This window comes from Exophiala xenobiotica, assembly GCF_000835505.1.
Source record: "Exophiala xenobiotica strain CBS 118157 unplaced genomic scaffold supercont1.2, whole genome shotgun sequence".
NCBI classification, from domain to species: Eukaryota; Fungi; Ascomycota; class Eurotiomycetes; order Chaetothyriales; family Herpotrichiellaceae; genus Exophiala; species Exophiala xenobiotica.
Window position 1 is genome coordinate 4,734,242 of NW_013562493.1, and position 22,552 is coordinate 4,756,793.

The 22,552-nt window shown below is 51.2% G+C and overlaps 8 protein-coding genes across 8 annotated transcripts in view; 5 read left to right on the forward strand and 3 right to left on the reverse strand.

Moving 5' to 3' along the window:
* Positions 1 to 78: 78 nt before the first annotated feature.
* PV05_03986 (uncharacterized protein) lies at positions 79 to 3,801 on the reverse strand. The gene has a single exon (XM_013464673.1). It carries the CDS (start codon positions 3,697 to 3,699, stop codon positions 169 to 171), a length of 3,531 nt encoding a protein of 1,176 aa, XP_013320127.1. The 5' UTR covers positions 3,700 to 3,801; the 3' UTR covers positions 79 to 168.
* Positions 3,802 to 3,965: 164 nt separating this feature from the next.
* On the forward strand, positions 3,966 to 6,139 carry PV05_03987 (uncharacterized protein). The gene is made up of 3 exons (XM_013464674.1): positions 3,966 to 4,212; positions 4,273 to 4,749; positions 4,799 to 6,139. The coding sequence occupies exons 1-3, from the start codon at positions 4,123 to 4,125 to the stop codon at positions 5,777 to 5,779; spliced, it is 1,548 nt and encodes a 515-aa protein (XP_013320128.1). The 5' UTR covers positions 3,966 to 4,122; the 3' UTR covers positions 5,780 to 6,139.
* On the reverse strand, positions 6,110 to 7,634 carry PV05_03988 (uncharacterized protein). The gene has a single exon (XM_013464675.1). It carries the CDS (start codon positions 7,000 to 7,002, stop codon positions 6,325 to 6,327), a length of 678 nt encoding a protein of 225 aa, XP_013320129.1. The 5' UTR covers positions 7,003 to 7,634; the 3' UTR covers positions 6,110 to 6,324.
* Positions 7,635 to 8,337: 703 nt separating this feature from the next.
* Positions 8,338 to 10,608, forward strand: PV05_03989 (uncharacterized protein; the record flags this gene model as incomplete). Its single annotated transcript, XM_013464676.1, has 8 exons — positions 8,338 to 8,508; positions 8,573 to 8,839; positions 8,892 to 8,911; positions 8,961 to 8,999; positions 9,052 to 9,155; positions 9,242 to 9,609; positions 9,657 to 10,018; positions 10,068 to 10,608. The coding sequence occupies 8 exons, from the start codon at positions 8,338 to 8,340 to the stop codon at positions 10,357 to 10,359; spliced, it is 1,623 nt and encodes a 540-aa protein (XP_013320130.1). The 3' UTR covers positions 10,360 to 10,608.
* A 409-nt stretch (positions 10,609 to 11,017) lies between these two features.
* On the forward strand, positions 11,018 to 12,762 carry PV05_03990 (uncharacterized protein). The gene is made up of 3 exons (XM_013464677.1): positions 11,018 to 11,412; positions 11,509 to 11,764; positions 12,087 to 12,762. Exons 1-3 carry the CDS (start codon positions 11,270 to 11,272, stop codon positions 12,450 to 12,452), a joined length of 765 nt encoding a protein of 254 aa, XP_013320131.1. The 5' UTR covers positions 11,018 to 11,269; the 3' UTR covers positions 12,453 to 12,762.
* On the reverse strand, positions 12,555 to 15,336 carry PV05_03991 (uncharacterized protein). The gene is made up of 3 exons (XM_013464678.1): positions 13,307 to 15,336; positions 13,178 to 13,246; positions 12,555 to 13,120 (listed from the first exon to the last, which is right to left on the reverse strand). Exons 1-3 carry the CDS (start codon positions 15,150 to 15,152, stop codon positions 13,083 to 13,085), a joined length of 1,953 nt encoding a protein of 650 aa, XP_013320132.1. The 5' UTR covers positions 15,153 to 15,336; the 3' UTR covers positions 12,555 to 13,082.
* Positions 15,337 to 15,498: 162 nt separating this feature from the next.
* PV05_03992 (uncharacterized protein) lies at positions 15,499 to 18,666 on the forward strand. The gene has a single exon (XM_013464679.1). It carries the CDS (start codon positions 15,691 to 15,693, stop codon positions 18,508 to 18,510), a length of 2,820 nt encoding a protein of 939 aa, XP_013320133.1. The 5' UTR covers positions 15,499 to 15,690; the 3' UTR covers positions 18,511 to 18,666.
* Positions 18,667 to 20,181: 1,515 nt separating this feature from the next.
* The window catches only part of PV05_03993 (uncharacterized protein), a gene marked incomplete at both ends in the record, with an annotated part of 2,609 nt that continues 238 nt past the window's right edge, over positions 20,182 to 22,552 (forward strand). The window contains one exon of the mRNA XM_013464680.1: positions 20,182 to 22,462. Coding sequence (XP_013320134.1) covers positions 20,182 to 22,462 — 2,281 coding nt within the window. The remainder of the gene's footprint in view (positions 22,463 to 22,552) is intronic.

The following is a 22,552-nucleotide window of genomic DNA, read 5'->3' on the forward strand; positions in this document are numbered from 1 at the left end:
TGAAGAACGAAGAATGAAGACCCAGAAGACTGCACGAAATGAAGCATGAGAGCCGCGCTTGCCTTCCTACCACTTGCCGGACGCAAAGAAAGCAGAAAGAGCAATACAGGAAATATTGAATGTACATTACCAAGTCTTGCTCGTTGCGCAAGAGATTCATGAACTATGTCAACAATCAAATGTGACTGCAGGTAAACCTCTACCCTTCACCGCCACCTGGACATCTTGCTTGAGGGCAGAAAGAGCCTCCTCCCAAGCGATACGGACGGCCTCACTGGGGAAATTTTCATACTCTATGACCAGACCAAGCCAATTGACCACAGCAATGCCCTTGGCCATGTCTCGCTCAATTGAGATCACCTTGCTGAGATAGTCCGAGAGAGCACTAACATCTTCTTTGTCGGGACCTTCTCCATCTGAAGAGAACTCCCGAACCCAAGCCGACGTAGCATCCCGCAGTTCTGGCAGGCTGCTCAACCTCTGAGACGTGAAGGTCGGTTTGTCCGGAGGCTTCGTCAACTGAAGTCTTTGCTGGCCTCGTGTAGTCGACTCGACTTGATTAGCAGGTTTGGACTTTTTCTTGGCTCCTTCATAATTGAGCCCGGATTTCGCCTTCATCCTGTTCCTTTTCTGCTCGGCTAGGATCTCAAGCCGGATGTCTGCTGGCAATTCATTCAAGAACGACTCTGAAATCTCGTTGGTGTCAAAGGCAGCAGCTTGGTCCTGGCCGGCAGACATCGTCGGGAGAGATAAGAAGTTGGATTGCGTCAAAGTGGAGGACGTATCCCCTGTTCGTTTGGACCGTGCTTTTCCAAATAAATTGGTAGTCCTCTGTTTCTTCGTGGGAGTAACAGTCAATTTCTTTGCCGGAGCTATAGGCTTGGGCTTCTGCGGCGAATATGTCAGTGGTCGTGACAATCTCTCAGCGTTGTTGTGAACTCTGTACTGGTTCAGCACTTCATCTCTCAGGTCTGGAGGAAGGGCAGCCAGCGTTTCTGGGTCGATCTGGCTCTCTCGCGGTAGCAAAGTTTCGTTGTCGCTGGGATATGGCGATGCCGACCGCGAAGGTCCATCGGCTTGGGGCGTCTCTGAACGACTCGAGCGGGCCATGCTGTCCAATATGCTCTTCTGTTTAGGTGCAAGCTTCGTTCTGATGTCGGCCGGTAGCTCCGCTAGGACGGTTGGGTCGATCTGAGAGGGCATGATGAACTGAGTGCCGCTGACATTTAAAGGCCGCTGATTTTCTACGTCGTTGCCGTCGGGAACATTTAGAGCGCTAGCGATGGTATCTGGCACGCTTGGCTTCTCTGGTGTTGGTATCTCCTCAATAGGGTCATCTATTCCCTTCAACTTTGGCGAACGAAGGACTGGCGGAGCCGGTGTGTGGGCTTGTGGCTGTTCTGGAGGCCTTGATGGTGTAGTGGGCTTCTTGAACTGCAACCGGCGCTGACTGCTGTCGAATAAGCTAGCACTACCTGTTCCTGAAGGCTTCAAAGGCTCCAACTTTTGCATTTGCACACCAAGGCCTCGAAGCTCTCCAGGCGGGAAACCGTAGCTGCGGAGGATAGAGATCGCTTCTTTGCCCAAAATTGCTCCATCATTCGTGGCAACTCCGAGCATTACACTTTTGTTGAATGTGTCGCACTTGCCATGACCTAGATTCTTGGGAGGATCCAAGCCCGCATCTGCAGCTTTCCGCATGATTTTCATGGTTAGCTGTTTGCCTTTGACCAGCTGTTCGAGCAGCCGCCTCGAGAGTTCGTCACTGAGACTCTGCACGAATTCTTCGGCCTGCTGCTGGTTGATGAATCTGATGCCCCAATTGATCTCCGCGGATACAGACTTTCGGACGACCTGGTCGCCTACTTCTTGCTTGTCGATTCCTCTGGAGTAGTCCCACAACTTCTCTCCAGTCTTCGGCCCCAAAGCACTGGTCAATCTTTCTTTGGTGCACGTTCTGATGTCCTTCACAAATTTGATCCCGATTTCCTCCAGCTTGTTGCCTAGACTCCAAGCAATACCGGGAAGTTCAGTGACTGTCAGCTCACCAATGAATTCCAGAACTTCTTCCGGCTTGATGAGGTGCTGGCCGGCCGGTTTGGCCTTCCGTAATGCAACCTTTGCCAGAAGGATATTTCCCCCAATCCCGACTGAGACATCACATCCAGTCTTCTCTTTCACGGAAGCTCTCAGATCATGGGAAATGCGTAAGGCAATTTCTTGTTCACGATAAAGCGAGCCCTCTGAAATACCTCGACCATCAGAACCACCAGCCTTGATGCACTGTTCACTTATGTCGATAAGAGCTTCATCGATGCTGATGCTCTGAACGACCCCATCGATCGCAAGGATGGAATCGTAGAACTGACGACTAGCCTCTTCATATGCTTTGTAGTCGTATGGCAAAACCTTCAGATCCGCACACATGCCAAGCGCAGCTTTCATCCACATGCCATTCTTTATACCAAACTTCCTGGCAGGATAGTTGCAGCTCGCGATTTCCGAGCCGGGGCCACTACCATGCGCGATGACCACCGGTTTATCGGCCAAGTGAGGATGTTTGCGCAACGAGACTGCCGCAAAGAAGCTGTCAAAATCCACGTGCATGATGTATCTTCTGGCGCCAGGCTTCCTATTCTGCTTCGGTCTTTGTGATAAGGACTTTTCTTGCGCACGGGCTTGCATTCGTGCTTTCAAATCGGCTTTCCAGGTTGATAGATGGTGCAGTCTGGACTCGCGATAATACTGATTAATGAAATCTGGGTTCGCAGTGCTGGACTTGGCCATGTGTGGGTTCTGGAGCAATATCGCATTGTGTTCTTCGGCTGTCAATTCGCGCTTTTCAGGTTTTGGGCCGTCATCTGAAGCCGGTACCACATTCTGAACTTGAGCAGGTGAGTCTTGCCGGCCTATAGGCAGAAACTGTGGCTGAACATCCATGAAAGCAGGTGCTGGCAATTTTTGCTCCGAATCGATGAGCTTTGTTTCTGTCGAAGCGACTGCTTCCTCATCATCATCAAGCAGCTCTTCGACTTGCTCTATCTGTTTGAAACCATCGTCCTCATCCGGAGGGTTTTGATCTTCTGCGGCTTGTCCGCCTTGACCTGGGGGAGGTTCCGGCTGTTGACGCAGTTGCGAAGTATACCAGCTCGTATCGGATTGATCCCTGTACGTATGTCTTTGACTGTTCGTCTGACTGACAATCTGTCCATTGTCAAACCCCAAGACTTTTTGGGTCACGCCTTCGTCCACAATCCGGTATGCATCCCAAGGCAAGAGTCTCCCAGCTTTTACACTATCGACCACCCAGGCAGGTTTCACAATGCGGTATCGCGCAAACTCGACAGTCTTCTTAGGAGTGAGGTGACTTGCGACGACATGTGTGACGGCGGTCTTGCCATCGAGATATTGTAGGAACCCACCTCCATAGCTAACGACGAGCTTGTGCAGGTCACTCAAAGAAGGCTGAGTGTAGCCATTGACATGGACTACCACACCGCGGAATATAGGTGGGTTGTCCGCAGAATGCGATCTGAGCTCTGCATCGAGATTTTGTAACTTTATCTTCTTTCGCCGCATGTAGTCGGCAAAACCGCCGAACTTGGATGCTTCATATTCTTCGCCCTGCTCGTCGCTGAAGGTGTGGTTTTCGATGCGTTTGCGTACGAAGGAAGAGTTCTTTTCCAGCCTGGAGCCCATGGGGGGCTATGAGATAGTATCATAACGGGTCCAATGTTTGATCATAATTGCCCACGGCGCACAACGAGCGTTGGCGTGGTGAATGTTCAATAATGAATCAGGGTGGCGCGTCAGGGTTCCAAGACGCAACGTAAGAAGCGCAGGCAGAATGGCTGGATTAGCTAAGCATGCCGCCTAAGGTAGTCGTAGGTAGTGATCCTTTATCTTATCGAGAAGATCCAGTTACATTGACCCAGAGATTTTTTTTTAGCGGCCTCCGTTTCTGAGGCAGCGGCATCAAGTCTCCAGTTTGCAAAAGCTCGAGTTTCAGAGATCTTTTTTCTGCTCAAATTTCTCACTCACATTGCTCAATTCTTGCAGCAAGTTCTTTCCAAAGATACACTGCAGAGCTTTGTCTATCACACCACCAAATTCCTTTCCAAGATGTCCGGCATTCAGCCTGTGGCGGTCTACGCCATGAAAGTCCCTCCAGGAGACATTCTGGTTCCTGCCGTTCCCGAATTTGCGGCTATGGTGAGTTCACCATGAGGCTTCGATGCTTTTTGCGAGTTGTCTAACAAGTGGCTCGTCTAGTTTCGTGTGACCATGGCTGCGATCGACCCAAGCGCCGACCCTGACTTCGAAGCCGCCGACGACAAGAAACCAGCTCGCGCGACCCTCAAACTGGTCCGTCTCCCATTCGACGAGGACGACGACGAGGATGACTCGGAAGATGAGGACTTCGACCTCGACGGACTTCTAGACGAGGACGAGGACGAGTCTGATGAAGAGGACGAAGAGGTCAATGGAGGCCCAAGTGAAAAGAAGACCAAGAAACAAGCCGCAGATGAGGACGACGAAGACGAAGACATGGAAGACGAGGATGATGAGGACGATGACGATCCCGAAGCTACCATGAAAGCGATCAAGGAACTGAAGAAAATCATGATGGCTGCTAAGGGTAAAGGAAAGGCCGTCGAGGGCGAGGACGACGAGGACGACGAGGAGGATTCCGATGACGAGTCACTCGAATTGGACGAAGTCGTCATCTGCACTCTGGACCCAGAAAAGGTTTGTCTTCATGCTCCCCCAACTCGATTCTAGCTAACGCAGATTCCAGAACTACCAACAACCTATCGACTTTGTGGTTGGCGAAGGCGAAAAGGTCTTCTTCAAGGTCTCGGGCACGCACACGGTCCACCTCACCGGCAACTACGTGATCCCTCAAGACGATGGCCAAGCCTCACTCTACGATGAAGACGACGAGGATGAGGACGTCTACGACCTGTCTCCCGATGAAGATGAACTCGACCTCCTCGAAGGTGCCGGTTCCGACTCCGAGTCTGACGAACTCGATGATCTGGATGATCCCCGTGTCACTGAGGTCCACGAAGATGAAGACGAGGTGCCCAAGCTGGTCAAGGATACGGGTAAAGGCAAGAACAAGCGTCCCGCCCAGGACAGTGAAGAGGAAGACGAAGCAAACCTCGACGATATCATGGCCAAGTCGTTGAAGAAGGATGAAGCCGCTCCTGCTGGCGAGAGCAAGAAACTCAGCAAGGAGGAGAAGAAGCGCCTGAAGAAGCTCAAGAAGAATGATGGCGAGGCTGCTCCTGTCGATACCCCAGCTGCCGATTCCAAGAAGGAAGTCAACGGTGGCTCGGAAAAAAAGGTCCAATTCGCGAAGAACCTCGAACAAGGTCCCACCCCATCTGGCCCGACACCCGCCAAATCCGACAAGAAGGAAAAGGCCAGTGGTGCGTCGGTCGGTGTCAAGGAAGTTCAAGGTGTGACTGTTGATGACCGAAAGGTGGGTGAAGGCCCCGCCGCGAAGAAGGGCAATCGTCTGGAAATGCGCTACATCGGCAAACTCGACAATGGCAAGGTCTTCGACAGCAATAAGTCAGGAAAGCCCTTCAGCTTCAAGCTGGGTGCCGGCGAGGTGATCAAGGGTTGGGACATCGGACTCCAAGGCATCCAAGTCGGTGGAGAGAGACGCCTGGTCATCCCGGCTCATCTGGCCTACGGCAACAAGGCTTTGCCTGGAATTCCGAAGAACAGCAAGTTGACGTTCGACATCAAGTGCTTGAGCGTGAAATAAGCGAACCGGTGGAGCAGACAGAGACGTCAAGTGAGGTTGCGAGGGCATGTTGGCCTTTCGTCGCTTTTTCAGGTCGGACTGACTCGTGCTCTACGTCCAGCACTTGAGGACGACTGCACCTCCAAAAAGGGTCGGGGTATGTGGATAAAAGTGGTTTTTGGCTGTGTATGATTGCGGTTCAGCGGCGTTCATGGCCCATCAAAGGAGACATGCAGTACTCATCGGGATTCCCTCGTACCTAATATCCATCGGCTTCAGACAAAGCACGATCTACTGCAGTGGTGACTGTGTATGAGTAAGGCCTCCCTATCCCGCAAATAGGCAGAAGAGAACAAATGGAAAAAGTCTTGTTTAGTGTAGTCTCAGTCCTCAATGCCGAGCATGTCATTATGATGCTGGATATATGTGTACGCCCAGAAAGCGGGCATCATATGAACGCCATTGCTGATAATGAACCCCAAGCTCCCTGGATACACAAAGGCCCTGAAACGCCGACTGAAAAAGGAAAGCAAATCGCATTGTTCATTTCAAATAACCAACGCTCCTCATTCAAGCGTCTGCCGCTGCCGCTCACGGTAAGAAGATGTTCTTCTCGCACCAGCCTTCGAGCTTGAATCATCTTCACTATCAAAATCATCTTCGTCGTCGATCTCGTTTGCGGGTGCGGCATATCGATGGGCACTCATGAGTATCTCTCTGTTGGTCATCGTCTTGACATTCTTGTCCGCGCCGACCCCGCAACCACATAGCGACCCGCAGAAGGTATCCATTGAATTGTCGTCACAGTGGCTGTAGCTGGGGCATGATATCCGGCCTTCTTCACAGATACAGCTTAACGCGCAGGTCTGGGGTGTGACGAAAGGTCCGCCGTAACATCGCATCCGTTGTGCTGTGGCTTTGCATACGAGTTTGTTTGGCGCTTGTAGTGAGCTGAGTCTGGCGAGGTGGGTTTGCTGGTTTCTGTCGGAGGTACTGGGAAGGACAGCTGCGAGAGCGACCGTGGCGAGGAGAAAGATGCAGAACGCAAAACGCGCTGCACTCATCATGCTGAATGGTTGCGTTGCGTTGCTCGCCTCACACGAAAAACTGATATGATGTTCAGCCTCGTGGCCGAGGTCAATTGTTGGTAGATCGACCGGTGGCGTTGGGAATCCGAATTCCAGGATACGAGGATCCTTATGGGCGAACAGTAGATGGTTCGTGCCTGATAGAATTTGAAACATGTACTCGCGGATGGCTGAAAGGAGCAGTCCAGAGAGGATATCTCCGCAGTTTTGATTGCTAGTATAACGGTGACGGATGTCTAGTGGGATCAATGACCACTTCTCACAAGAAGGTTGGACTGTGTGCAGTCACAACCACACAGCAGCTACCCCAAGGGAAGACCTGTGTTAGAACGCGTGGTTGGGGTCCAGAGATATCACTGGTGGTTGCCTTTGAGGTGACAGATGTCAAACCGAATTCTCTGGGGCGCACAGCCATAGGACAAGAGTTGAGGGTACAGAACTGATCAGATCTAGCGTCTAATTCGAAAGCCTAGAACCCAGTTTCTCCAGAGAGTACTAGAGGATCTTCTCGTCACCGTCAAGTTGCATTTATACGGTGATTGCATGTTCTCAGTCCGTCATACTGGGGAACAAAGTCGATCTTCGAGCTTATTGACACACTGCTGAATCTTTGACAGTCTCGATCCAGAGGCTGGGGATGTAGACCACGGCAGACCTTGTGTAGATGACTGGTTGTAGACAAAAAGGGATCTTGTAGAGGTGAAACTGTGCGGTCAGGTTCAGAGCTCACCTTTTGGAATCATCCCGGCTCATGATGTTGGACAAATACCGAGATCAACTCCTGTTCGCTCGCTGGGAGAAAACACCAGGTGATGATAACAGACCTCTAGAAGGACCGTGCGGTGTCTTGAGAAGATGCATCTCGTTGACAGTCGGTGACTTTGAGAGACATGGAGGGAGATTGGTGGCAGAGAGAGGAAGCCGTCATTACCTTCGAGCCGTCCTTGCCGTGTGACAGCCAAAAAACAAGCTCACGGGATCTAAATTTTGGCGGGCTTGGCATCATTGCACCTTCCGTTTTCGAGTTAGACCGAATTTCTTTCATTTCCCGTCGATCACTATCACACTCCCTCTACTCCGTCCTCCTTACAGAATACTAAGTTGTTCGTTCTACCGCCGTCTACTGGGCCTTTGGAGTGTTTCGGTTTCGTTCTTGCCTTTGTTATATGTACGAGAAGGCTTGCTCAGGAATGTCACAGTAGGCATGCATGGCGGCATGACTTTTTGTGGTTACTCCAGCATCTCCGCACAATTCATCCCACCCACCGAGGCCACCCAACTCCCACCATGCAGTATGCAGCCGTGGCAGCATACCTTGTCGTGCTCTGGTACGATGATCGCCGCTCGTCGATCTTTGAGGTCATACGCACAGTAGATCGCCCTGAAATTTAATCACACAATTCTTTCTCCTCACTTCTCTCGCTTGCGCCTTTCATCCTTAAATTGTTCTTTGTCGCAGAGGCTGATCTGTTGATATCTTGACTGATCGACATGGGCATCTTCAAGCCAAGGCAAGCGCCTGCTACGCCAGTTTCTGCTGAAGATCTGCCGATCACGCAGGCTGAACAGAATATCGCTAGGGACGTGGAGAAAGACGGTGTTTTGCAAAATGAGGCCACTGGCCAAAATGTGCGCGCCCATGCTGAGATGGAGAAGCGAGTCGTGCGTAAAATTGATTACCACGTACCACCACTGGTGACATTTTTGTGTATGTGACTTTCCTCAGCATGAGAAAGGACGACACGGCCTGATGGCAAGGAGGAGCACCGTTGCGGCTGTCGAAACTGGTCATGTCGTCCTGTCGATGTCCGAAGATGTCATCAACACCAAGGACTGCACACTGACGAATCTAGTTCTGCTATCCTACCTCGATCGGTCAAACATTGGCAATGCACGCATAGCAGGAATGGAAGATGACCTCTCTTTGACTGGCGACCGCTATGACTGGCTGTTGACCATATTCTACATCTCCTACATCATCTTTCAGTTTCAGGTAGGCAATATCCTCACTCCTACGTGACAATCCCATGCTCATGAGACAACAGGGTTTTATGTGGAAATTACTGTACGGAAGCTTGACATTGTCATAGACGTGCGGTGCTGACGCTCCGCAGGAAGCCACATACGTGGGCATGCCTCATCACACTCGCTTGGTAGTTAGCCTCCTTGACTGCATGTCTTGAGAACACTGACTTTCATTTACAGGGGCATTATTGCCACCTGTCAAGCAGCAACTCAATCGTGGAGAGGCGAGATGGCACTACGCTTCTTGCTAGGCGCTGCCGAGGCGGGCTTTGGTCCCAGCATTCGTAAGTTCTCCTGTGCATCATGTTGCGGTAGTGAAGCGCGAGCTTCTCATTCAATTCATTCGTAGACAGATTACTAACTACTGCAGCGTACCTGCTCAGCTTCTTTTATCTACGACACGAGCATGGCTTCCGAAGTGGCATCTTTCTGGCGGCCGCGCCGTTTGCCAGCATGTTCGCCGGCGCCCTGGCTTATGGCATTACGAGCGGCCACTCCAAGCTCGCCAATTGGAGGCTGCTCTTCCTTGTGGAAGGCATTCCGACCATTTTGGCAGCTCCGTTGGCATGGTTTTTCCTTCCTGACAGTCCCACCAGTGCAAAGTTCTTAACAGAAGAAGAGAAGGAAGTGGCTCGAGCCAGGGTTATCCGGCAACATGGAGTTCAAGAGGATGGACACAGGATCAGCTTCAAGGAGATTGGGCTGACTCTCGTGGACCCGAAAGCCTGGTTTACTGCGGTACGTTGAATATTTCTGACGAAACATAGAATGCTGACGAGCTTTAGTTGATGTACTTTTCGTGCAACGTCTCTTACTCGTCGCTCCCAGTCTTTCTACCTACCATTCTAAACCAGATGGGCTTTTCATCGATCAATGCTCAAGGACTTTCGGCACCGCCGTATTTTGTGTCGACTATTGTGACGATCATCAGCTGTTATATTGCCGATCGAACGCAGCAACGTGGATTGATGATTGCCTTCCTGAGTATTGTAGGAGGTATTGGATATATCCTGCTCGCGACGTGCAGGCCGGTGGCTCCGAGATATTTTGGCACATTTCTGTGTGCGAGTGGTGTGTTCCCTGCGATCGCAAACATTTTGCCGTGGGTGGTCAATAACCAAGGAAGCGATAGCCGAAGAGGCATGGGGTGAGTTAGCTATCAGTTATTATCGATCCATTGCGCTGATGCTGTCTAGTATCATCTTGCTCAATCTTGTCGGTCAATGCGGACCACTTCTAGGAACGAGGAGTTTCCCCAAAAGTCAGGCTCCACGATATGTGGAAGGACAAAGCATCTGTGCGGCTTTTATGTTCTTCAATGCTCTCCTAGCTCTCAGTCTGAGAACCTTGCTGGTTTGGGAAAATAAGAAGCTCGACAAGAGACATGGCAAAGTGGACGAACAACAGACAGCCAGCGCCCATACCGGTGAAGCTGAACCGAACGCCGGCCAGGAAAATTACGGACGTGGATTCAGATATATCCTCTAGTGAGGGCATCTGACTATATTGAGTATCGCTACGGTGGAGAAATCTGTCCATTTCGAGTCTTGGGTCTGGTTCAAAAATTCCCCTAGTCGACATTTACTGCCGCAACAGAGCCTATGTCGTAGACCTGGAGTTCAACCACCATGTCCACGACGGCGTTTCCGGCCACTGGATCTTGGAAGAGCGATGATCGTTCGGATAAAACGAATACTGATCGGATATGTTGGGCTATTTGTCGCAATGAGAATTAGCTATCCGCCAAATACTTAGGTATGTTTACTACTCTTCTCTGACAAAAGGTACCACTGTTACAGTCTACGCTAGATAGTGAGTTCACCTACAGAGAAGCTTAGCATTCAAAGTGCCGTGATCTGTGGAGCGAGATCCAACCTTTGAACCATTTGCCCAGCGCGATCGCCAGACTGTTATCCGGCTGCGGCCCGACAGTCGGACTCTTTCCCAGTCAAAACGGCCCGGTTCGAGTGGACAGTGGACGTCATTTCACAGCACTCGTACTCCGTAGCTCTGGCTGCCTTTGTAGCTGGTGCTTTATCTCCGTTAAAAGCGATGAGAAAATGAGGGGCAACATGGCGCGTCTCAATGCAGCCTCCATCCCGACGAATCTGATGCCCCTCTTTACCAAAAGTTGCATATGGCGCAACTGGCTCTCCCATTCACAGTCCCGAATTCTCCTTCCGATAGCTCGTACTCGTTACTGGTTACCCATAACTCGTACAGGAATTAGCTTGCCGTGCTTAATTAGTATATTGATCCTCCACTAGGCACCTCGCTGCTTACACACCCTCCTGTCCTCAAAAAGGGTAAATAAAGGACGCCCCTCACTGCCACACCTTTTACTCTTCCCTTCGTACCTATTTACCGTCAATACAGTCGCAGTCGAACACAGTCAACCATGGCATCCAATCCACCGGGAAAATGCTGCTACCAAGGCGTCAAGCACGAAGGCAACGCCACCGGCGAGATCTCGACGCTGGGCGACTTTGAAATCTACACCAAATACCCCGAGAACAAGAGTACAGAGAAGGGTATCTTGATGTACGTCCGCCACTGGGCCCTGTCCACTCTGCGATTTTCCTGAAGAGGGATGCGTTAGAAAGAAAATTGCCATACTGACCGGTTTGTGTACTGCAGTATCACCGACGTCATCGGCCACCGCTTCATCAACGCACAGCTCATCGCCGACCAGTTCGCGGCCAACGGCTACTTTGTCGTGATGCCCGACTTGTTCCATGGCGACCCCATCCCACTCAACCGACCGGGCGACTTTGACATCATGAAGTGGATACAAGGAGAGTATAATGAGAAAAAGATCGCACACTTGCCGCCCGTGGTCGATCCTATCATCGACTCGTGTCTGGTCGAGATGAGGACGAAATATGGATGCAAGGTTAGTACCTACATACCTTATATACCTACCCGAGCCGCAGGCGAAGCTCCTTTCTCCGACGTCCACAATATCGAAAGGGCTTGAAGAGGTACCGGAGTCAGGCCTGAGCCCTCATGGCCGGGGACATCGTCCTTGCGTCAGCGTGAGGCCAAGGACATGATACCGGTCGCCAGAATGAAAAGAAGAGACACTAGACAACCCCATTCCATTGGAAGATCTTAGGCACACAGGCTGCCGAGGGAAGGAGAAGAAGGATCTTTCGCGTGCCCAACACACAAGACATGAATTGACCCGAGCTCATACTGACATTCATTTCTTCTAGAAAATCGGCGCCGTGGGCTACTGCTTCGGCGGCAAATACGTAATCCGACACCTGCGTCCGGACGCCGGCAAGATCGACGCCGGATACACGGCGCACCCGTCGTTCGTCGAGGGCGACGAGCTGCGCGACATGAAAGGCCCACTGGCCATCGCCGCCGCCGAGACCGATGCCATCTTCCCGACCGAGAAGCGCCACGAGACCGAGCAGATCCTCAAGGACCTCGGCCTGCCATACCAGATCAACCTGTACAGCGGTGTCGAGCACGGCTTCGCGGTCCGCGGAGATCCAGAGTACAGGGTCGGCCTGTATGCCAAGGAGAATGCTTTTTTGCAGGCCGTGCAGTGGTTCGAGGAGCATTTGAAGTAAGTCCTACCGTGGTACAGTACTCGTCGACGAAGACGAAGACGAGGATGACATTGCGGGTGTGGATGAGAGAGTACCAAGCAGGTAGAGGCAGAGGTAGTGAGTTGTCAATAAAGGACCATGAACATACCTACGTACAGATGTCCTGACGGTGTATCTACTGTGTAGGACTTCAAATGGCTCGGCGAGGCTCTAGTGAACAAATAGATTCGCGCGGCAGAGGTCAAACAAGGAACGTAGACAGAATAATAAATCTGTTTACAGAGCTGTCATCCCGCTCACGACCGGCAATGTGCCACACCTTTTTCCCTGGGCTTCAACGGTCGGCATTTTTGTCTGCTAATGTCTTTATAATTTTTTGTCTTGTCGAAGATCGCAGCGCCGATCGATCGCTAAACGTGGCTCACTCGACAGAAAGAGTCAGCCTAATCAGGTGCTCCGGGAATGAAGCTTCCACGACACTCATCGTCCCTGGTCAGCTCAAGACCATCCTATGCCGGGGCGGCAATTTAGACCACTTGTAACATAAGACACACAGGAAGAAGTGGGCCCCCTTGATTTCCAAATGCGACCAGCTTCCAGAGGCCTGCTGCAGCGTCCCACCATCAACGACCTAAGGCAAAGGTTCCTCTTCTACACTCCCATCTTCTCCGCGGTCCGCATGAGTGCACCTAGGATGCGTGTTAGCACGCCAATCTCGAATCGTATCAGATAGAGAAAGTACTTACCAACAAAGGTGGTCACCAATCGAGCACGCCCTTGCACGATATCGTCTGGAAGGAGATAGATAGTGGTACCTAATCACCTCGTTAGTAAGTGACTCTCATGCGCCAAGCGACTGGAGAGCTGAAACGTACCCATCTTCCTAGCTATGCTGATGGATAGCTTAGCATTGGCATATGCATCATCTGGCGTCTTTCCTGGGGTAACGAGATCATAATCGACATAATTGCTCTTCATTCCGTTCAAGACATCGAGGAGGAAAATGCCGCTGGTGATGGCTGGATCCCGGAATGTACGGACCGAGGAGTTCTTGCCGCCTTTTCGGGACATGTCGTTTGCCCACCTGACCATGTCGGAGTCGGACAGATCGCGCTTACCCATGCGTTGAGCTAGGCCTGACAGTGTGCTGACAATGTCGCGGCGCATCAATTGCCAGACCAACCCGAGCGTCAGCGTTCGTTGACCGTCCGTGAGATCTGCACCTTGGATACCGACGAGGGAGAATCGGTTCTGTTTGCCCAGTTCAACGACGTAGTTCGTGTTCTCGACCATCTTAAACCGAGACATCTCTCCTCCATGAGCAGGAGGCTTGTTGACGTGACGCCAATTAACGCTGCCGGGGATGACCTTGTCATAGGCTTGAAGCAGAATGTTTCCATCACGTAGATCTTCCCAAAAATTGTTGATCGTAGGCTGGACATCCAAACTGTTGAGCCAGAGGGTGAATACACGAGCCTCGCGTTCGCCTTCAGCGTCAAAGTCCTCAATGTCTGGCTTCTCCTCCTCTGTAAGAGGATCGAGGCCTGGATGAGTGTTGAAGAGGTTGGCAACAAATGCGAGATTGAGTTTGGGGTTTCCTGCTACCAAAGCGGTAGGGGTCAAGAACTTTCTGCAATCAATCTTTTCGGCGTTCTGTAACACTTGCTCTGCTCGCTGAAGGAGATCCCTGGTCTGTAAGGGCGCTCTAGAGCAGGTGTCTGGCTTTAGTTGGTTGAGAAGAACGGTGTAGTTCTCGCCGTCCTTGACGTCTCCGGAGAAGTTGGCGACTCTTCGCTGCCACCCAGCGTTCTTCAGGTGGTAATTGAACCATCGGAGTAGGATCTGCTCCGGTGGGAGTCGAAGGAATTGCTCAAGGGTTTCATCTTCTTCAAGCAGGCGGTAAAGTTCAGGATGCAACTTGATATCAATCTTCCCCAGTAGACCTCGTCGGATGATCTGCCAGATCAAACCCAGAATCAAGTGTTCTCGGACCTCGATAATATCACCACTGCCAATGTTGACGACGGAGCAGCCAATACCTTTTGCAGATTCTATGACAATGTTGTTGTTCTCGGTCATGTGGAACGCGTTCAGTGTCTTGACTTTCCTGCCTGGAATATTCAGTACACGTTCGTCGATTGTGTCGGGCACGCTGTCGTTGATGAGTTTCGCCAGAACCAACCCATCTTTGCAGTGGTCAAACATCTCAAAGGTATCGGTAGGGAAAGGCAGGAGATGACCGATCTCAGGATCACCAGCAAGGACAGCATTGATATGGGTGGTGAAGGCGGTTCGCTCTTCCTCATTTATCGTGTGTGTAACATTTGCAGAAGAGCCTTGGACTTGAATCTTTCCAGCTCCTCCTCCTAAACTAGGCTTTGAAGCATGGCCATGCGAGGGCGTTCCGTTACCCGCAGCCGGCCGCACCGGTCCACTAGGGGCACGCTGTTGAGGCGGCTCAGCACCGCGTACTTTCGAGATGAGGTCGACATAGTCTTCAAGTTCCACTCTCCTCGAGCTGTCGAGTTCCACCTCCTTCAGTGCTTGTCTGACCACGTCGTAAGACTGTCTCTCAGACTGTTGGGTGGCTTTGATGACGGTGGCTTCATCGAGGTACCCCTTGTCGTCGACGTCAAGTTTCCGAAACGCATCTTGCAGCTGGAAGATTTCGTTCTGCGGGAATTGGGGGTATTTGCGCTGGAGTTTGAGTATGCCTGCCATGGTGGTTGGAGGGGGAGGGGCTGTTGCCCGGGCGTGAGGATCTGGAGGACGAAAGTGGTGAGAATGTGATGGATGCAATCGGCCTGCTGTAGATAGTCGACAGGTTGTCGAGGGCGTCAGGCTGAGGATATGTAGTATTTCCTAATTGTGGTGCCTGGTCAGGCGTCGCAAGCATAAGCAGTTGGCATCGCATGAAAGGCCTGCATTCAGGCGCCGCGAATTCTATGACGTGCCACACCAGAACAAAGCACGTGATTGAGCACAGCCACAGCCACAGCTGGCATGTGGCTGGTTCACTTCCACTTGCTTCCACTTGGCCTCGTTGGATATCAAAGTGACACGTTCACAACAAGGCAACAAACATCTTTATACTCGTACAGAGAGAATCTTCCTTGTCATCAAACCCTCCAGATTTATTCCAGATTTACTCTCATCCACTCAAAGGCTTCTTCTGGCCTCAACTGGATTCTTAGATGAGTCTACCTATGCCGTCACATTGGATCGATTTCCGGCCCTCGTAAGGGCTGTCCGGAAGGGGATGGCTGATGCAACCAAGTCGTCGTCTTCCTTTCTTGGTTCCATAACGTCTTGGAACAGAAGCAACACTCCGCCTCCCAAATCACCGCTCCACAAACCAAAGGAAGAACCTCCTGGCCTCAAACAATCAACAGGACTTGATCACACCATCAACCTCCGGCCTTCACCAAGTCTCCGGAGGTACCCTAAGGATTGTCCGCCTCTTAAGACAAGATGGTTTTATGCCGTCGATGTGGCTAAACGGAAGCCGTTCTCGGTAGAACCAAGTCCAGAAGAAAAAGCAAAGCCTCCACCAGTCCCGAAGAAATTAGTGGCTTTCTCGGCATCCGACTCGGCTACTATTGAGAAAGCCTTCCAGACTCTTGACAGAGAAGACAGTGACCATCGAGACGGCCACGAAGTTACCAGCACCAAGGTTCCGGTCAATGAGGATTACCTTTTCGATGTCCATATTGAGAAACGCGAGTTGGAGCCTGCATACTGGCTAGGTCCGGTGTACGAAGTCCGCAGGGGGAGTTGGTTCTACACTGATGGCTCGACTCTAAAGCCCTGCGATGAGAACTTGGCGAATCAACTTGAGGAGGGTTACCTGAAGGTTGCGCCATGGAGGAGGATTGGCCTGTCGGCTCCTCGTTCCGCCTCGCAACCTAGGAGCAGACCAAGCTCTCAAGTTTTCGACGGCACGTCTCATTCGGCACAAACCTCGCAAGATGATGATCAACCTATGGGGTCCAACACCTACCGCCTCTTCGGCTCTCATATGAACACGACTGTGACCTATCAAGACGCTACCGTAGCGTATCTATCGACCGACGACTTTCTTTCTCGTATGAGCACCACAGTCTATGGGCGCTTCGTCGGCTATGGAGGGACCAAAGTCCTTCGAGGATGGACAGATCTCAAGGTTGCAGATGGAAAAGTCGCCGACACAAAGTTTGACTCCAAAGCTGGAGATGGCACAAGCACGAAAGAGAAGCGCAGATCTGCCAAGATATCGCCCGAGACAACACCAGTCGAAGACCAGAACAAGGACCAGGAGCCTGAGAAACCTCGTCGGACTGCGCTAGAACGGCAAATCTCGTCCTTGGCGGGGATGCCAGACACCCAAGACTCGCAAGATTTGGCGGAGGAAGAAGCACGGGAAGAAGAGGAAAGAGAAATGGAGAATGCAAGAGAAAAGGATGGCGACGATCAAGCCAGGCAAATTGATCATCTGGTTCTGGTGACACACGGTATTGGTCAACGTCTAGGCCTCAGGCTAGACAGTATCAACTTCATTCACGACGTTAATACTCTTCGAAAGACGATGAAAGCAGTCTATGAGTCAGCTCCGGACTTGCAGGCTCTGAGCGGTGACCCCAAGAACTGCAAAGTGCAGGTGCTCCCTATTTGTTGGCGACATCTTCTGGACTTTCCCAAACAGAGTGTCAAGCAGAACCGCAAAGAGTCCGACATTGGGGATGCTGACGATGGCTTTGACGATGAATATCCCTCTCTCCAAGATATCACCGTTGAAGGGGTCCCGGCGGTTCGAAACCTGATTACAGATCTCGCCATGGACGTTCTCCTATATCAGAGTGCCTATCGAGAACATATTGCGTCAATCGTACAAAAGGAGTGTAACCGCGTCTATCAGCTTTTCAAACAACGTACAGGTTTCTCTGGCAAAGTCAGCTTTTGTGGCCACTCGCTCGGCAGCGCTGTCCTCTTTGACATACTTTGTCGACAAGAAGAGACAGGTAAGACTAGACCACGGCGGGTATCTAGCAAGACGTCAAGAGAGTTCAATGTTGAGCAAAAAGATCTGCGCCTTGATTTTGAGGTGGAGAATTTCTTCTGTCTCGGCTCTCCCATCGCGCTGTTCCAGATGCTGAAAGGAAGGACTATCGCTGCTCGATCGACTTTGGGCGCTGGTACTTTCGGGGCAGCCGCCGTGCCTACATCACCCTTCGACCCAGACCCAATGCGCAACGATCCCTTTGATAGAGCCCTCAGACCTCCCGGTGGGGGAAGCTCCAAAGACCTCATTCCAATTGGCACCTCCTCCCCTAAATGCAACGAGCTCTTCAATATCTTTCACCCTACAGACCCCATCGCATACCGCATGGAGCCTCTAATATCGCCGGCCATGGCACAACTCAAATCTCAACCTCTTCCATACACCAAGAAAGGGCTCTTTGCAGCACCTGGCATTGCAAACGTGACAGCCCGGATGGGGCAGCAGGTTATGTCAAGCTGGTACAACCTGACGTCTGGCGTAGCATCTAGCCTGATTAACCGAAGTCTCGGCATCACAGGCGAGGAACAAGCTTTGCCACAAGACAAATTGAAAGCATCAGGTGGCATTGCCACCAATCCCTCGGGACCTACAAGCGCTCAGCATACCATGCCCGTTGCCGACGACAAGAGACAACAAGATCTTGCCGACGCCGCCAAGTCTTCGCCCTCTAGCGAACAAGTACCGACTCTGATAGATTCGGAAATCGAAACATTGTATGCCGGCTTCCAAAAGCGGCGATCTTCACATGCTGCGACTGAAGGCAATGAAGAAGGCGGGTCAACCTCGCCGTCTGCGGAATATCAGCTGTCGCAAGAACGGGCACGCAAATTGAAACGTGAAGAAATGAAAGTGCGGGCGTTGAACAGCAACGGTCGCGTCGACTATCATATCCAGGAAGGTATGTTCGACGTGTCACTACTTGCCAGTATCGCCAGCCACTTGAGCTATTGGGCCGACGAGGACGTGAACCATTTTATGATTGGACAAATGTCGAAGACAAGAGGTCACGATCGGGACAGAGAGAGAGGGTTCTCGCGGTGAGTCTGCTTGGCAGCCGTTGCGCCAATTCGAGTTTCAAGCTGGTTTGGTTGGCTTGGACCGTTGCGAAAGACCTGAACATGAACGGACTGCGTGTTGCGTTGACTACATGGAATTGAGATATCCCCTAGAGCAGGAATGTTATTTTTATTGTGTCCACTCCTCTCACTCAAGCAACCACAAATGGTCTGAATTGACCATTATGCATGACCATGTTTCAAGTGGGCTCTCTACGCCAGAATGCTACACCATGCTGACTTGTTGTTTGCTGTGGTATTCGCCAGGATTGTATGCACTAGCCTCTGCCCGATGCCCTTTTCGTGAATCGGGCGCCGTCCGCGGGAATGTGATGGACACTGCTTTAACACGTCCGTACACTAAATGCCAGACTGAACCAACCTTGAGTTTGTGATGTAGACTTCGCGTGCTTCGGCTGTGCGATATAGCATTAGGCTCTTAAACCCCGGATCCCACCAGTACCCGGGACTCTGCGTTTGTTTGCGTGCGCTTATCATCCCATCCCGGAGCGAGCCCACAATCACCAGGTCAATGGTATGGTATGTTCAACCCACCCGTCCGTCAACATACATCTTGTGCGGGCGGTTCTCCTGCACAGTGACGGGCGTCTCGCAATAGACCAGGTCTCCACCGGCGTAATGTTCGAGTTCAAGCCCGACTCATCGTACCAATAGTCGAAGATCTGGCTGCCAAGCACATGTCCCCCGACTCTCCAGGACAGCTTGTAGCCCTTGGACTCGAGGTAATTGTGCGCCGCCCCGCCATGCATGGACAGATGGTTGAACACCTAGCATTGACCAGCAAACCTTAGCTGCGCACAGCATTTGTCTGATAGAAATAGTCGAACACGGCGGGAATTCATGTACATCTGGTTGTTGCCATGGTTGCTGGCGCGTCGCCTAGATATGGGTCGCTTTTTGGAGAAACTCAAATTCAAATCCGGGGTGGGATCGGAAAGCCTGGTAAACCGTCCAAAGCGGCAACCAGCGTCCCCACAGTTGAACGACGACAGCGCAACGATTGTCTCTTCACAAGCAAAGGCTAACGGCAATAATGATGTAAGTACAGCTACAAGAAGGATTCTTATACCACGATGGCCTCTTCCTCAAGCTCACGAATAGCTGGAGTCGCAGTCCCTTCCGCCGCCGCTTCAGACCATCACTTCCGAAGCTCAAGTGCAAAGCAAGCCTTCCTTTGATGAGCGTCCATCTGCCTAAGAATATCATTCCTTGCCGCGAACTTCTACTCCCGACCTGAAAGATGCCACGTCCTTCACTACAGAACCAGGCCTCTGGAGTCGAGCGTACAAGTCCATCCAAGCGAAGCTTAAGCGCCGTGATACTCGACAGTTCATCATCAACCTAGCTGGCAAATCCATTAAGGTTCGTGAATATGGTGAAAGCATCGCCAAATTTGTGATCTGGAGCGAGGACATCGTGTCGACAGCGATAAACGCCCAGCCGTTTGCAGCATTGGCCTGGGCGGGAGTGTCTATACTCCTTCCCGTAAGTAATTATGGTCAAACCTACGGCTTCGCTTCTCTTGTTGACCCTTAACTTCAATGTCTAGGTCCTCCTCAGCCCCAGCGAGCAGAGTGAGGACATGCTGCAAGGCCTTGATCATGCTGCCACCCTGATACGGCTTTACGAGATCCGAATGAGCTACTACAATAAGTTGGACAGTCAAGGCGCCTTTGAGAATGCCGTGGTGCAACTTTATTCTCGGATACTCGAATACCAGGCTCACATGGTTTGCCACCTATCTCATAACACGGCCAAGAGAGGCTGGTCAAATATCATCAAGCCGGGGCACTGGGCAGATCTTCCAGCCGCCGTCAAGAATGCGGACCAGGAGTGCCAGCAGTATGCATCATTCCTCGACAAGACGGCAGAAAGAGAGCTATTGCAAGAGCAAACGCTGCAGATCGAACGGTCTACAAAGGTCCAACGGCAGATCCTTGACGCACTATCGGACATCGAAAAGGTTCGAGCAGCTGAGCGTGATGATGATCTGCTAAAAGATTTTCTCCAGAGCTTTTCCACCGATTATGAGGGCGACAAAGATATCAATACCAAACGAGTACCTGGAACTTGCCAATGGTTTCTGGACCATAAAAGATTTCAGACATGGCGCGACTCTCCTACATCTGCCTTGCTTTGGGTCTCGGCCGGCCCCGGCTGCGGCAAATCTGTCTTGTCCCGCTGTCTTGTTGACGAGCGGTTACTTACAAACAGCAGGATGACTTCGACAGTGTGCTACTTTTTCTTCAAAGACGGCTTGGATGGACGTGACCAGGCTGAGAACGCACTCACCGCCATGTTGCACCAACTATACACGCACAATCTCGACAAGAATTTGATCACACATGCCTTATCGCGATTTAAGGAGAATGGTACATCTTTACGCAGTATGCTCAGTAAGTTGTGGGCTATTCTCGTGGAGACGGCAAAGAATCCTGCATCTGGCGAGATTGTCTGTATCTTGGATGCCTTGGATGAGTTCCATGAAACCTCTAGGAGCGCCCTCATGGAAATGCTTGTCGATTTCTTCTCGGATCCATTGTTGACGCAGAATCCTAATATCCGCTTGAAGTTCTTGATCACAAGTCGACCGTATGACGATATTGAACTTGAGTTTTCCCGCCTCCAGGATGCATCTATCTTCCTTCAATTTGCCGGCGACGACCAGTCTGAGAGGATCAGCGAAGAAATCAACCTTGTAATCGACCACAGAGTTCCGAGGGTGTTACCAAAGCTTGATTCGCAGAGCCGGACAACCATTGTCGAACGCTTGAAAAAGCTGAAGCATCGAACGTATCTTTGGCTCCATCTCATTCTTGCCGTCATTCAAAAAGAATTCGTCAACCACTGCACCGCTCAAAAACTTCAAACTGTCATTGACAAATTACCTTCTTCTGTCAGCGAAGCGTATGAGGCCATCCTAGGAAAGACCACAGATCCAAGACAAGCTCGATTTATATTTCAAATCATCCTCGTGGCGAAGAGAGTCCTGACCGTTCCTGAGATAAAGGTTGCCCTGGAGCTAGCTAAGCGTATTGACGCCGAATCATTGAAAGACCTAGATCTCCCGACAGATGCGGTTTTTACTTCGACTCTTCCGAAAATCTGTGGCCTTTTTGTCAGTATTCACGATGATCGAGTTTATCTGATCCGTCAGACAGCCCGAGAATTTCTGATTCATGGATCAGGGCGAAATACATTGACAGAAGGGGCACCTCCTCAAGCACCTACATGGCAGCATTCGATTGACTTGTCAGATGCTGAACTCCTCTTGGCGAAGGTATGTGTTGCGTTCTTGAAGTTTCGAGATTTCCGGAATCTCCCCTGGCTTGAAGACAATCGCACTCGTTGGTTTGAATGGGAAGAAAAATACGGTGCTCAAGTACAAGACAGAGTTTTTCTGGACTACAGTGCGACATCCTGGTTTAGCCACTACCGAGCAGTCCAAGCGACTTTGGACCCCGGTCTGATAACATCAGCCCTTGAGCATTGCCAGCCTAATGAGAAGCTGTACCGGGTTTGGTACGCACTTTATTGCTCCAGCCGCCGCTGGAATATATCCTACGATGAAACTAATCTGACAATTACGAGTACTCTGGGCTTACGTGAGTTGATCTTGAGACTTCTAAGGGCTGAACTCCAAGATCGTTCAGATGTCGATGAAGAAAGTGCTGGCTCGGGCACAAACATCAGTCTTAGTGTCAATAGGAGGGGTGGAGAATACGGTAATGCACTAATAGCTGCATCGGCAGGAGGCCATACAGACGTTGTGGGAATTCTCATAGCGAATGGCGCTGATGTCAATGCTCAAGGACGGTGGGGTACTGCGCTACAGTGGGCGTCAAGGTATAGCCACGAGAAGATAGTGCAGATACTCGTGGACAACGGCGCGGACGTCAATGCTCGAGGATATTTTGGTGATGCACTCTCTTTGGCATCAGAGAATGGCCACGAGAAGGTGGTGCAGATACTCGTGGACAACGGCGCGGACGTCAATGCTCGAGGAT

Coding starts and splice junctions, on each gene's coding strand:
- PV05_03986 (XM_013464673.1), bottom strand. CDS start 3,699: ATGGGCTCCAGGCTGGAAAAGAACTCTTCCTTCGTACGCAAACGCATC.
- PV05_03987 (XM_013464674.1), top strand. CDS start 4,123: ATGTCCGGCATTCAGCCTGTGGCGGTCTACGCCATGAAAGTCCCTCCA. Junction 4,213..4,272: donor TTCCCGAATTTGCGGCTATG/GTGAGTTCACCA, acceptor TGGCTCGTCTAG/TTTCGTGTGACCATGGCTGC. Junction 4,750..4,798: donor GCACTCTGGACCCAGAAAAG/GTTTGTCTTCAT, acceptor CGCAGATTCCAG/AACTACCAACAACCTATCGA.
- PV05_03988 (XM_013464675.1), bottom strand. CDS start 7,002: ATGTTTCAAATTCTATCAGGCACGAACCATCTACTGTTCGCCCATAAG.
- PV05_03990 (XM_013464677.1), top strand. CDS start 11,270: ATGGCATCCAATCCACCGGGAAAATGCTGCTACCAAGGCGTCAAGCAC. Junction 11,413..11,508: donor ACAGAGAAGGGTATCTTGAT/GTACGTCCGCCA, acceptor TGTGTACTGCAG/TATCACCGACGTCATCGGCC. Junction 11,765..12,086: donor GGACGAAATATGGATGCAAG/GTTAGTACCTAC, acceptor CATTTCTTCTAG/AAAATCGGCGCCGTGGGCTA.
- PV05_03991 (XM_013464678.1), bottom strand. CDS start 15,152: ATGGCAGGCATACTCAAACTCCAGCGCAAATACCCCCAATTCCCGCAG. Junction 13,247..13,306: donor CAGCATAGCTAGGAAGATGG/GTACGTTTCAGC, acceptor CGAGGTGATTAG/GTACCACTATCTATCTCCTT. Junction 13,121..13,177: donor ATTGGTGACCACCTTTGTTG/GTAAGTACTTTC, acceptor CACGCATCCTAG/GTGCACTCATGCGGACCGCG.
- PV05_03992 (XM_013464679.1), top strand. CDS start 15,691: ATGGCTGATGCAACCAAGTCGTCGTCTTCCTTTCTTGGTTCCATAACG.